The 15,053-nt window shown below is 41.4% G+C and overlaps 1 protein-coding gene across 1 annotated transcript; it reads left to right on the plus strand.

Annotated features, from left to right (window-relative positions):
• Nucleotides 1-12,877: 12,877 nt before the first annotated feature.
• On the plus strand, nt 12,878-14,059 carry LOC145958586 (uncharacterized). Its single transcript, XM_083076091.1, has one exon. The coding sequence runs from the start codon at nt 12,878-12,880 to the stop codon at nt 14,057-14,059; it is 1,182 nt and encodes a 393-aa protein (XP_082932217.1).
• The last annotated feature ends 994 nt before the right edge of the window (nt 14,060-15,053 follow it).

Raw genomic sequence — 15,053 nt, forward strand, 5'->3', positions numbered from 1 at the left:
TTCGTACTCGACCTCGGATGAACGTATTGAGGTTCGTACTCGACCTCGGATGAACGTATTGAGGTTCGTACTCGACCTCGATTTGGAGTAAAATGAATTTTGCCGAGGTTCGTACTCGACCTCGGATGAACGTATTGAGGTTCGTACTCGACCTCGATTTGGAGTAAAACAAATTTTGCCGAGGTTCGTACTCGACCTCGGATGAACGTATTGAGGTTCGTACTCTACCTCGATTTGGAGTAAAACGAATTTTGCCGGGGTTCGTACTCGACCTCGGATGAACGTATTTGGAGTAAAACGAATTTTGCCGAGGTTCGTACTCGACCTCGGATGAACGTATTGAGGTTCGTACTCGACCTCGATTTGGAGTAAAACGAGTTTTGCCGAGGTTCGTACTCGACCTCGTATGAACATATTGAGGTTCGTACTCGACCTCGATTTGGAGTGTTGAGGTTCGTATTCGACCTCATAATTTTAACAGGGTTCGAACTCGACCTCGGTTTGGAGTATTAAGGTTCGTACTCGACCTTAGTAAGGGTGAAAGAGATTGGTTCGATTTTGTTTTTTATAAAAACAATAAATAAGAAAATGGATTCAGCGAAATAAGTAATTTTATTGATCGTTTTTGTGTGCCTCGTTAAAAACCCTTTCAGTCAAGGATTGAGGAGGGAAAAGAGTGCACAATTTTGTTCATACAAAAAGGAGAAATAAAACCTAATGAGCGATGGTGGGGGGACCTCCCTTGCTCCAGATGAGGAGATCTTCAGAATCTCGGCGTAACACTACCGAGCTGTCTTCTGATTTGCCTTGACGGAGATGATCTTGCCGTCATTCCCTGGGAACTTCATGGTGAGGTGTGGGGTGGACACCACCGCTCCGAGCTGATTCAAGGTTGGCCTCCCGATGATGATGTTATAGGAGGTGTTGGCCTCCACGAGAAGGTATCGAACCATGATTCTCCTTGTATCCGGGGGTACCCCGAAGGTTGTCAGTAGGTCTATGTACCCGCGAGTGTGAACTCGCTCTCCTGCGAAGCCGACTAAGGGCTCCGTGTGCGGCTGGATGAGAGAATGGGGGACGTCTAGCCTAAGGAACGTTGGCCAGTACAGGACGTCGACCGAACTTCCTTGGTCAATGAGTGTCTTCTGTACCTCCCAGTTGGCGACCTCCACCATGATAACCATGGGATCATCTCGGTTAGGGCTGACACCCGCGTAATCCTCTTCAGAGAAGGAGATCGGCGGTGAGCTTTGGTACGAGGCCGAGGTGGTAGAGTGGATGCAGTTGACATTCCGCAGGTGCCTTTTTCGGGCCGAGCTGCTGGCGCCTCCCCCAACGAAACCACCTGCAATTGTGTTAATCACTCCCCGTAAGGGGGCTGTCCCTGTCTCCTGGCTTACTTCGGCCTGCACTGCGCCGCCGGCATTTTGTTGGGAGCCAGAGGGTTGGTCCGTGCGAGTTCTCGAGCCTCGCCCTTTGCCACGCCCCCGACCACCATAGCCTCCTCGGTGACCCTGTTGTCGCTAGATGTACTGGCCGAGGTGGCCTTCCTGGATGAGCTCTTCGATGCGGTCCCGGAGCGTGCGACACTCCTCCGTGGTATGACCGTGGTTCCTGTGGTACCGATAGTGCTTAGACTTGTCGGCGCTGTTGGGAGTGTGACCTGGTGGTGGAAGGGCGAGTAAGTTGTTGTTGCTGGCTTCTTCCAGGATGTGGACTCTGGGTGCATTTAGGGGAGTGTAAAAGTCGTATCTCCCCCCTCTGTTTGCCTTAGCCTACCTCTTGAACTAGCTGTCATTGTTGACTTTGACCTTGTCGTTGTGCCCCTGCTCTGGCTTTGCTGGTCCTTTTCCGCGAACCTGGTCACGAAAGGCGGAGTGTTCCTCCATCTGGATGTAACCTGCAGCGCGGGCGCGGAGCTCGTCCATGTCGCGGGGGGACTCACGACACAGGCTATCGACGAATGGCCCGGGTTTGAGTGCCATGAGCATGGCATGTAGGGCAACCTCAGGATTCAGGTTTCTGATCTTGATCGAGGTGGCGGCGAACCGTTCCATGAATGCCCGGAGTGGTTCGTCGTCATTTTGCTTGAGACTGGCCAAGGCGGCTGAAGTGACATGATGAGGTCGGCTCGTCGCATATTGCACGGTGAATCTCCTGACTAGGGTGCCGGAGCTGTCGATGGACTCGGGGGGCAGTTGGGTGTACCAGTTGAGCGTGGCCCCCTTGAGTGAGGTCGGAAACACCCTACACAAAATAGCATCATTGTTGGTGTAGAGATTTACCTGTGTTGTGTACAGGTCGATGTGCTCGTCCGGGTCCGTCGTGCCATTGTAGCGGTCGAGGTGGAGAGGCTTCCACCCATGAGGGAGTGGTGTCTCCATAATGCCATCCACAAAAGGGTGGTGGCGGAAGGTTGCCTGATCCCCCGCGGCATGAGTAGGAGCCTTGCTGACTTCATGGGTCGGCTTGTGCGTCGGTGCATGGGACCGATGTGAAGCAGGTCTGGGGGTTGGAACCCTAGTTGCAGTCCGGGATTGGGAGACTGAGTGCTCCTGCTCCTCATTGTGGTTGCTCGTATGAGGAGGATGATCGGAGTGGTGTCGAGGTAGTTGAGCGCGGATTCGCTCGTTCTCGGCGCGTAGCGCCGCCAGGTCAGCTTCATTAGCGATACGCATTGCCGCTAGGTCAGTGTTGTGCTTGGCACGCATGTTTTGTAGGTCGGCGGCGTGTTGCTGCCGCATCTGTTCGACCTGGTCAATTAGTCTCCTCAATGCTGCTTCGTTATCCATGGTAGTTGAGTGGTTTGCGTCGTCTGTTGTGCGTCTACTATGGCTTCTGGTGAAAACCATAAGCGTGGCCGATAAGAGCTGTCTTGATCGGCCCCATGGTGGGCGCCAAATGTTCTTACCAGAAATCTGCTGTAGAGCTGATCCGCCAGGTAAGATCGGTGAGCCTCCTTCACGGGTACGCTGGTGCTCCAAGATGGGGGTGGTACCTGCAAAAGAGACTCTGATGCTAAAGTTAGTGTTTGTGGGAGAATGAATCTCGTATATGTAATGCATGTACCTTAGTGTGAATTAGGGTTGCTTTGGGCCTTGGGCCTGAGATAAGATATGATAGGATTAAATGATGGATCCCGTCTGAAGTGAGATCCCTCAAGATCGGTTATGATCTGCTTAAATGTCGAGCTGACGTCACGTAACGCGTGCCCAACCTCATTTTGTGCTGTGATGTCGAGCTCGGAGCTCGGCTTCGCGGTACGGACAGTACATTACCGTTAAATTAACTACTTGATATTGTGATTCAAGCTTGGACAGGCCGAGTTGGTAGATGAAGGAAAATAGACAATAACAGGTAAAAATATATACATTTCATTGGACAATCTCAGATAACTAACTTGATCGTCGAAGTCCTTTTTGCAGGTACATCCGAGACGCTTGGAGAAGGGCGACCGATCTCGGCGACCAATCTCGAAGACCAATCTCAAAGACCAATCTCTCATGATCTCTAGAGAGACCAAGATAGAGAAGATGATAAATCTGACTTGAAGGACCGACCTGATTCTGGTAAGAACATCTTGGCGCTAGAAGGAGGGCATGTAAAACTTTCCTCCGATAACCTTATGGTTTCAACTCGAAGCTAGATTCGCCATACAACTGAGGCTGTAGCCCATCGAACTCATGCCTCAACAAAATTCCACAACTATGGAAGTCATGCGCAAACAACCTGAGGCCGATCTCCAACGGTTACGGGCTAAAAATGGTATCATTGGATCCCAATTTCCCAACCAAACAAGTTACACCCCCCAAGCCGAAGAGGACTATCATTCTTCTTCGAACCCAACTTACCACTCCATGCGCCCTCCCATTTACCGATCTGATCATCTATACACCCATGGCCAATTTCATCGCGAACATGATCATAATACCTTTCAACATCGCTTTCTAGACGGTATTATGGAAGTCCCCCTTCCTGTCGGTTGGTAAGCTATAAAATTTGAGCGGTACGATGGTACTCAACTGCCACCAAGATCGGTGGACAACTTCAACACATTGGTTCATCTATTCACAGCCCTATAGACTTTGAGCGGTATGATGGTACTCAACTACCACCAATATCGATCGGTGGACAACTTCAACACATTGGTTTGTCTATTCACAGCCCAATACACTACAAGTAGACCTTTCCATCACATTACATCGGCCACCCTTTCCAACCTATGACAACAAGATGATGAATCCCTACGAAAATTTATGGAGTGCTTTGCTAGCATCTCTATAAAAATTTGTAACCTTAATCTTGAAGTCGATTTTCACTTCATGCTCATGGCTTTGAAAACTGGACCCTTTGTGAATAGCCTTTGCCGACGCCAGCCAGCCAACATGGACGAACTCAAGGCACGTGCTGTCGGATACCTCCAGACGGAGGAACATGCCAAATTCAGGAACCAAGTTTGAAACAACATGAATCCAAGGAGGAGTCAAGCACCAAAGATAAGGCAAAACCACACACCGATTATAGGCTTAAAAGATCTCGTCATGTACGAGGTCTGAGGTATGATTTCTATACCCTATTAAATGCATCGCGCGTCAATATTCTTGAAGCGGCTAACCATGTAGATTTGATATCTTTACCTCTGCGGGTGCACAACCCAATAAATGCCGAGTTAGGTGGTAAAGTTCTAGCAAGAACTTGGAATGCTACTCACTTGAAATTTTATTATAGCTAAATATGTAAACTTAGGTAATGTACTTTTTTCCCACTTCAGTCTTTTTTCCCAAGTATTGAAAAATAAGGGTTTTGGTTGAAGAGATTCTAATGAGGCATACCTTGAGTATGAAAAGAGATGTAAATTGATAAACACGCTTATATATATATATGCATCCCCCTTCTCTAATCATAATATATATATATATATATGGAACTATGCATGTGCGTATATGTTTTCATTTAACCATTTGTTACCACTCTGAGCCAAGTTTGAGCCAATTGGCCAAGTTTGAGCCAACCTCTTGATCAACTATAAGTTGGCCAAGTTTGAGCCAACCTCCTAATCAGCTATAAGTTGGCCAAGTTTGAGCCAACAACCTCCTAATCAACTATAAAAAATAAAAAATAGAAAACGATCATTCTTCTCCAGATCCCACATATCCGTCGAAGCCTATTCGAAATCATCAATCCGAGCATACCCACATTAGTCATCCCACATATGATCACAACTATAAGTTGGCCAAGTTTGAGCCAATAACCTCTTAATCAACTATAAGTTGGCCAAGTTTGAGCCAATAACCTCTTAATAACTACAAGTTGGCCAAGTTTGAGCCAACCTCCTAATCAACTATAAGTTGGCCAAGTTTGAGCCAATCTCCTAATCAACTATATGCAAGCACATCTATAGAAAGTTCATACTTTGTCAATTTTCATATGTTAAGCAGATAAATCACATTGCTAGCATTATTAATTCATAATTGGCCAAATCTGAGCCAACTTTTGCCAAATTTGAGCCAACTTTGTTATTGATTTATGTCTTGGCCAAATTTGAGCCAACTTCATTATTGATTTATAACTTGGCCAAATTTGAGCCAACTTTGTTATTGATTTATAACTTGGCCAAATTTGAGCCAATCTCAAACCTGCTAACAGAGCTTCGTATTCAGCTTAGTTATTGGTGCCTTGGAAATCAAACTTGATGGTGAGCTCAAGCATCATCTCATTGGGGCCTTCAAGGATGATTCCCGCACCACTGCCTTTAATGTTAGACAATCCGTCAACATGTAAAATCCATGATTGATCTTCTGTGGCAATAGGAGATGTGAGTTTAGCAACAAAATCAGCGAGGCATTGGGCTTGCAATGGCCCCCGGCTATCATACTTGATTCCATACTCGGATAACTCAATTGACCAAGTTGTCATTCGACTCGCCAAATCTGGCTTCCGTAGTATCTGCTTGATAGGATAATTAGTTTTTACCACAATCTGATGACCTTGGAAATAAGGTCAAAGTCGGCCATCAAATTCTAATCTCTCAAATAATTATAAATTGGCCAAGTTTGAGCCAAATTTGTATCTGATTTATAAATTGGCCAAGTTTGAGCTAATTTCGTATCTGATTTATAAATGGTCGAGTCCAAGCCAACCTTAAAAATTGGCCAAGTCTGAGCCAACCTTAAAAAATTGCCAAGTTCGAGCCAACCTTAAAAAATTGCCGAGTCCGAGCCAACCTTAAAAAAATGGCCGAGTTCAAGCCAACCTTAAAAACTGGCCGAGTCCGAGCAAACCTTAATGTTACATTGTAATCTGGCCAAATCTAAGCCAATATCAATCACATCTCAAATATTGGCTGAATTCGAGTCAATACTAATATTAACTTATGGCTTAGCCAAACATAAACCAATATCGCTCTCGACCCAAATATTGACCGAATTCGAATCAATATTTCTAAATTGCAATTTGGCCAAATCTGAGTCAAAATTATTATCAATTTAAAAGCTTATCAAACGTAACTTAATTTTTTACCTTTACCAATAATTTATCCAGTTCATTATAGATTCAAATCCAAATTTATTATTCATCTATGAGTTGGCTATGTTTGAGAAAAATCCATTGATTCAATATGCAAACTCCATATAATATTCATATTTTTTAATTCAGATTTTTGAATCAAAAGCAACTCTGAAATGTTATCACAATATTTTACTTAATACATTTCAAATATCGAAATACGAAGAAACGACAACAAAAATAATTGTAACTTAGACAACTATTGCAAAGACAATATTCAACATTAATCTTCACTGTCGTAACCCGAAAATTTTCGATCTTGCGACTAATGGTTTAAACATCCTTTTAAAGATCTCATCAATTAAGGAATGCCCGGACACCAGACTAATCCTTAATCAATGGTTTTGAAAATAGGTTCTATGGAGTCGCCACCAATGTTTTACTCAAAACATTGGAAAAAGAAAAGATTTTTAAAAGATCCAATAATGGCCTTCATAACCAGAATTGGGTTCGGGGGTCGGTTACGTGTAAGGAAGGTATTAAGCACCCTTACAATGCCCTAAATCGGTACCCTATGATGAAGTTAATGCGATAAGAAATAATAAATTAAATATTATATCTCCTTTTACTGATGATTATTTACATGATTTAAAATTTAAATTAACAATTGACTCTAAAATATCTACATGATTGCTCTTATTATAAACAATATTTATCAAATGTAAGAAATAAAATAGAGAGAAGAAAATTGATTTGAATACCTCTTGAACGAGCTCTATTAATCTTCAAAGATGGAGATTTGGGTTCTTTTTGGCAACCCTTCACACTACAATGCCTCACAAAAATCTCAAGAAATACAAAAAGAGAGGGGAAGAGAGAAAAAGAGAGAAATTTCGAGCTCTAGGAAGTCTGGATGAAATTTTGGAGTCCAGAGAAATGAGCCCCAGCCGTCTATTTATAGACTTCAGAAGGGGGGTCCAGAACGGCCCGTTCCAAAATCGGAACGGCCGTTCTGGATATGGCCGTTGTGCCTTAATTTGGACCTTGGAACGGCCCGTTCTGAAATCAGAACGGCCCGTTCCGGGGAACCAGAACGGCCCGTTCTGATTTCAGAATAGCCCGTTCTGGGGTCCAAATTCAGAACACATGATTGGTCTGGAACGGCCTTGGAACGGCCCGTTCCAGATATAGGAACGGCCTGTTTCGGACCCGTTCCAAATAAGCTTTTACCCCTTTTTGGAGGAGTTTGGAACGGCCTGTTCCAATCTTGGAACGGCCTGTTCCAATCTCGGAACGGCCCGTTCCAATCTCGGAACAGCCCGTTCCAAATTAGGGTTCTTGGCTTTTTGGGAGCCTCGGAACGGCCCGTTCCGGACCTTGGAACGGCCCGTTCCGGACCTTGGAACGGCCCGTTCCGATTTTGGAACGGCCCGTTCCGGGCCCATAAAAATATTTAATTTGTGCTTTTAGGCCCTCTGAAGTCCTGTCTTCTTGTTGGCATGCTTCGGGAGCTCCTTCCCTTTGTAACAGAGATCCATGTCCTTGTTTGTGTGCCCCCATACGAAATTGGGTGTCTACATTCACTACTAACATCTTCCGGTAAATCATCTTTATTAACCAATTTACCATCGAACACATCCTTGTTGACATTAAGCTCTTGAAGATTAACCTCAGGAGCAATCATTCTGGTTTGCCGAAATGCTTTGGCAAATCCTTTTCTATGTTCTGATATTACATGCAACTCGGTAGTTTGAAGCTCTTCATTCAAACTTTTGTTCTTAGAGTCTAACTCAGTAACCCGCTCGACATCAGCAGCTATGACTTCTTGACAAGCCTTGTTTTGCTCCGTCAGTCTTTGAATTTCTTCTTGCAAATCCAACATGGTCTTTTCTTTTTCTTCAATCTTTTCTCTCAGCTTGGTGCATTCCTTTTCATTTTCTTCTTTTTCTCTTTCCATAACCTTCACCTTGCTCAATAATTCTTCCACCTTGGCCGAATAAGATTTATTTGATCTTATGGATATTTCAAAAGCCTTTATAGTATTAGCCAATTTCTTCTTCACATCATCGAGTTCAACATTTATAAATTGGCCAAGTTTGAGCCAATTTCGTATTTGATTTATAAATTGGCCAAGTTTGAGCCAATTTTGTATCTGATTTATAAATTGGCCAATTTTGAGCTAATTTTGTATCTGATTTATAAATTGGCCAAGTTTGAGTTAATTTGCTAACCAACAAAATTTGTGCCTCTCTATTAACTGACCAAAGAGTTAGCCTAAATTATGCAAACTTATAAACCATTTTTAAATGCCCTAGCCAAATACATATAATCTCTCCTAAACGATTTCTACTATTCAATTGAAATCCATTCTTCACACTGTGAAGTCGTTTTAATGGTTTATCACTTAATTTATGAATAATTGATGAGATTTGTAATTTTTCAAACAAACACAAAATGAAACATCATTATATTATCACGAGGAGTTGGTGAATAGGTTTTGGAACATTCCCAATCTTACAAAAAAGCAAATCCTAGCCGAATCCAATATGTTATAAAAAGAAAAGAAAAAGACTTTCGCGGTCAACTTGGCGTTCCAAAGTGAGGTAACGTCAAGAGACATACTTATATGATCCAACTTGCCAAGAGGGTGATTGGAGTCATACCTCTGATGTAATGTTCTTGGTCGAGAAGATTGCTCAACTTGAGATGGCCCTACTTGCGTTGAAGGAGATGAAAATCTGAGCTGAGCAATTGACTCTTGTAAACTTGATAATAAGTTAGAATTATATCCTTTTGCAAACTTAGACAATATTCAAAAGTCGTAGATGTTATAACTTACCTTTTCTTAGCCGATATGAGGGTGATATTCTAAAAGATATCCCCTTAAACCACGTAGATGTTTAGGTTCAAGTTCATAATTTACCTGCAGGTTTCATGTCTCAAAATATAGGTGAACTTCTAGGAAATAGCTTAGGAATTTTTATTGACTATGACTCCAAGCACAACGCCTCTATATGGAAATCCTACATGCGTATACGCATCAAAAAAGACATTCGTTCCCCTCTGCAAAAAGATAAGAAAATAAAGAAACAAGGTGGAGAATGGAAGACTGTTGATTTTAAGTATGAAAAAATTGGCCAGTTTTGTTATCTGTGTGGTATTCTAGGGCACAATGACAAGTTTTGTCCAAGACTCTTCGAACAAGAAGACGACGATGGTATTCATCTTTGGGGCCCAGAACTGCGGGTTGATTTTCGCCTAATCCCCAGCTTCGAAGGAGAAAGATGGCATCGGGATGACAACAATACCATAAATGATAACCATAAATATCAAAATAACATGCGTGAACCTGCGGATCCTACCAATGACTTGCACCCACACGCTAATGAGGTTATCGTTGGAGCCGATAAGAAACGTAGAAGACAGGAACCTAATACCAACCCAGAACATCATAAAGATTATGTTCAAGCTGACATGGATGACTCCAATGAAAACAACAATCTGACTTTTTTATCTGTAGTCCCTGACACTCAGGGCTACCAGGAATTATGAGTTTAACAAGCTAGAATTGCCGCGGAATCGGGCACAAGCGTGCAATTCTGATATTACGGGACCTTACCCGCTCATATAAGCCTGATATACTCTTTTTGAGTGAAACCATGATCAACTCTGATAGAATCAAAGATTTGAGTCACATTTTGAATTACAACCACTGGTTTGCTGTTGATAGGATTGGTCGTGGTGGTGGACTCGCTCTTCTTTGGAATGATAGCTTTGACATTACTATAACCCAAGCCAATTCAAATTACATAAACGCCAATGTTAAAGATCAAAATAACAACCATTGGAGACTCACCGATTTCTATGGTTACCCTGAGAGACGTAAGAGAAAAGACTCTTGGGACCTCCTTAGACATCTTGCTTCACTCTCAAACCTCCCCTGGTGTATCATTGGTGATTTTAATGACATATTATCACCTTTTGACAAAAAAGGTACGAATCCCCATCCCCATTATTTGATACAAGGTTTCCGTCAAGCCATGATAGACTGCGGCTTAGAGGACCTTCCCCTAGTTGGTCACCCATATACATGGATCAAAGGAAACCTTCCAAACAACCTGGTCGAAGAACAGCTTGACAGAGCGCTGGTTACTAAGGATTGGCGTCACTTATTTGTAAACTGTCTCCTATCAAACAGTGTCGCAGGTAAATCTGATCACTCTCCTATTACTCTCAAGTTTCATGCTAACCTCTCTAACCCCCTACATAAGTATTTTCGTTTTGAGAATATTTGGATGGAAGACCCAGACATCGATCGTGCTGTTAGGTATGGCTGGAACTATCATAACAAAAAGGGTGTCGAGAATAAGATTAGCTCTTGCAGTAGATATCTTCGTATTTGGGGTAGACAAAAGCATGTTAACTTGTGCAAATCTATTGATATCCTTAAGCGTGATATGGAAAAATGCATAAACGCCCAGGGTACTACTGATTGGAGTCTATACTTTCAGCTACAACACCAACTCAGCCACTAACTATGTTGCATGGATTCCTATTGGAGTCAACGTGCCAAAACTTTTTGGTTAAGAGATGGGGACTCCAATACAAAATTTTTTCATGCAGCAGTGAACATACGTCGTCAGAAAAACCATATCTCCACTCTTTACGACTCTAAAGGAAAACAACACTCCACCCCTACCGAACTTGGTAACCTTGCATGCTCATACTTTCAGGACCTATTCACCACGCTTCCTGGGGAGATTCAAGCTGTAACTGATACCTTGGATTGTAAGATCTCCCAACTCGATAATGAGAAACTCACAACGCCCTTATCAAGAGAAGAACTTTGTACGGCTCTTTTTCAGATGCACAAAGACAAAGCTCCGGGGCCTGACGGATTCAATCATGGTTTTTACAAAAGATTTTGGGAGGTTTGTGGCAAAGACATTCTTTCCTCTTGCAACTCTTGGATCGAAGCTGGTGAGCTTCCCCCACACATCAACGACGTAGTGATTGCATTAATCCCAAAGTGTCCTAATCCATCAAGCATGAAAGAGCTTCGACCAATTGCTCTTTGTAATGTTATATATAAAATACTCTCGAAAGCTTTAGCAAATCGTCTAAAACCTCTTCTCCAAAAGTGCGTCTCCCTCGAACAGGCTGCTTTTGTTCAAGACCGCCTTATCACAGACAATGAGCTCGTAGCGTTTGAAGCTATCCACTACCTACGTTGTAGCGGAAAGAGAACTAAACATGAAGCAGCTTTGAAGATCGACATAAGCAAGGCTTTTGACAGGCTCTCCTGGAACTATCTACGTTGCATCTTGGAGCGATTTGGTTTTTGCAGAAAATGGGTAAGTTGGATGATGATGTTTATCACTTCCGTTCATTTTCAAGTCCTACTTAATGGCAATCGAGTTGGCTCTATTGTTCCTGGTAGAGGTCTCCGACAAGGAGACCCCCTCTCCCCCTACCTCTTCATTCTAGGTATGGAAGGATTATCTAGCCATATTCATAAAGCTGAACGTCTAGGGAACATGCATGGCATTCAAATCTGTCGTGGTGCTCCCAAACTGCATCATCTCATGTTCGCGGATGATGTATTCCTTTTCTTCCAAGCTTCTGAGAAAGAGACCAATGAGGTTGCTACCATACTGAAAACTTTTGAGGTAGCCTCTGGTCAAGCCATAAACTACGATAAATCTGAAGTATTCCTGAATAGACATGCACCTCCTACTAACATTATGTTATCTAATACTCTGCATGTCCAGAAATGCATGACCACTGGTAAGTACCTTGGACTCCCATCTATGATTGGACGAAATAAAAACAAATTTTTCAGGTTTATCAAGGAACGTATATGGAAAAAACTACAGTCTTGGAGCCACAAATTGTTATCTAAAGCAGGAAAAGAGACCCCCATCAAGGCTGTTCTGCAGGCTCTCCCTTCATATGCTATGAGTGTCTTCATGATTCCAAACCGCACCATAGATGAGATTGAGAAATTACTAAATGCCTTCTGGTGGGGTGCAAATTCAAATAAGCACAAGGGAATTAAGTGGATGCGCTGGGAAAGGCTAGCCATCTCCAAACTTGAGGGTGGACTTGGTTTCAAAAATTTATCTGCCTTTAACCTTGCTATGCTTGGTAAGCAAGCTTGGACCAAGCAAAATACTACCCCGAAGATAGCTTTCTCAATGCTTCACTGGGCCATAATCCCAGCTATACATGGAAAAGTCTTTGGAGCACCCAACATCTACTTAAGAATGGTATCCATTGGAGGCTTGGGAATGGGAATACCATTCCTATTTGGGGCGATTGTATTCACCCTCATGACCCCTCAAATAGCCAAGCTTTTAAAGTTTCTGATCTGATGAGCAATGATAAGAATGGTTGGAACGATGTTTTGATTAACTCCCTGTTAGATAAGGACAGCAGCAACCGGATACTCAACATTCCTATTCTCAACCCATGTTGTGAAGATAAACGTATTTGGAAATGGAATCCCTCGGGTTCTTACACTGTTCGTTCTGCTTATAAAGGTTATCTCCAGCATTGCCTCTCCATGGGTAATCTCAATGTTCCTGGTCCATGGAAAAACATTTGGAATCTACGGATTCCCCACAAAATTAAGCATTTCATATGGAGATTGATGCGAGACATCCTTCCCACGTGGCCAAACCTTCAAAAGAAAGGCATTCGTTGCCCAAGTACATGTTTCCGATGTAATATTGATATCGAAAACACCTGGCACACTTTCTTTAGTTGTCCATCAGCCAAGTTGTGCTGGCAGGGAAGTAATCTTCACTCTTGTATCTTGAATTTGATCAACTCCTCTGATGGTGTCTTTAACCTCATATCTCATATTTTACAGCATTGGACCCCTCAAGCTGCTGCAGAATTTTCCATGATTCTCTGGAGCATGTGGCACAGCCGGAACGCTTTGCATTGGAGTAACACTCCTTGGAACCTAGACGAGATCAATCTTCGCGCCTCCTCCATGCTTCATGATTGGGCCACTGCTAATAGAATCGACCTGGTCCAGCGCACTAAAACCCAAACTAGACAGCGGTGGTCTCCTCCCCCTCAAGGGTCATTTAAGTGCAACATTGCCACTCACTCTTTTCCAGTGGAAGGACTTACTGGAATAGGCATCTGCATTAGAGACCATCAAGGTGCCTTTGTTAGAGCTCGTTCAACCACTATCAAAGGCTGTATGGAACCCCACATTAGTAAAGCCTTTACTCTTCTTCATGCTATCAACTGGACCCATAACCAGAACCTGGAGGACATTATTTTCGAAACCGATTGTAATCGCATCCCTTCCTATTTATCCAATCATCACTCTGTTGACATAACTGAATTTGGTTGCCTTCTTGACCAATGTAAGCCTATCATGGTTAACCCCCCAAACTCTCATGTAAGTTTCTCCCCTAGATTTGCCAATATTGTTGCTCATAAGCTTGCTAAAGCAGCAATAGAAAGTGCAAATCACTGTGATTTTTTTCACATCCCAAATTGTATCATTTATGATATTCTTAATGCTATAAGCTAAAATTTTGAATTTCAAAAAAAAATCAAAGAAAAATATTTTACTCATTTTACAAGTACGAAACAATTTTTATAAATCTTACAAGGATGAAAAATAAAGAAAAAAATTTACAAAGACCAAAATCAAAATCACCCATCTTATAGGGACTAAAATATATTTAAACCTTCTAAAATTAATATTTTCGATCTTAAAAATTATTTTAAATAAATAATATTTATTTTTAAATATTTATAAAATACTTAGAGATGTTAGTATATTGTCTTTAAAATTATAGTAAGCAAGTTCAAGTGTGAATATTTTCATATTTGTGTATTTCATGATTTTTCTATTAAATAATTAGTGCATATATTAGTTTATTTAACATAAATAGTAGTTTTATATTTTAGAAGAAAAAACAAATTTTTTATTTTCTAGAAGTAATAAGCATAAAATTACATATATAAATAAAAAAAAAAATAAAAAAAAATATATATATATATATATATATATATATATCCAATATAGGGGGTTATAATTATACTGGTGTAACTTTTACTAAGTATTACACCGCTCAATAATTTCATATTAAATGTGGATTTTGTAAATCCAACTGTTAAATTGAAAGTTCATATCACTTTATACGTGTATATCAAATTTTGTTAAAATTGAACAATAACTGGAAGGTAATCAAAGTGTTCATATTTTAGTGTATTTTGAAATGAATATATTACATCAATTTTGTTTTATAAAAATGAAGTATCAAATCATCTTGGATTAATATAAAATTTTGTATATATAATCTAAGCGATATGAACTTTCAATCTAACGGTTGGATTGACAAAATTCACATTTAATATAAAGTTATTGATCAGCAGTGTAATACCTAGTAAAAGTTACATTTAATATATATATATATATATATATATATATATATATATATATATATATATATATATATATATATATGAGGGGGGTTATAATTACACTGGTGTAAATTTTACTAAGTATTACACCGCTC

The sequence above is a fragment of the Cajanus cajan genome, chromosome 6 (genome assembly GCF_000230855.2).
Source record: "Cajanus cajan strain Asha chromosome 6, NIPB_CcT2T_4, whole genome shotgun sequence".
NCBI lineage: Eukaryota > Viridiplantae > Streptophyta > Magnoliopsida > Fabales > Fabaceae > Cajanus > Cajanus cajan.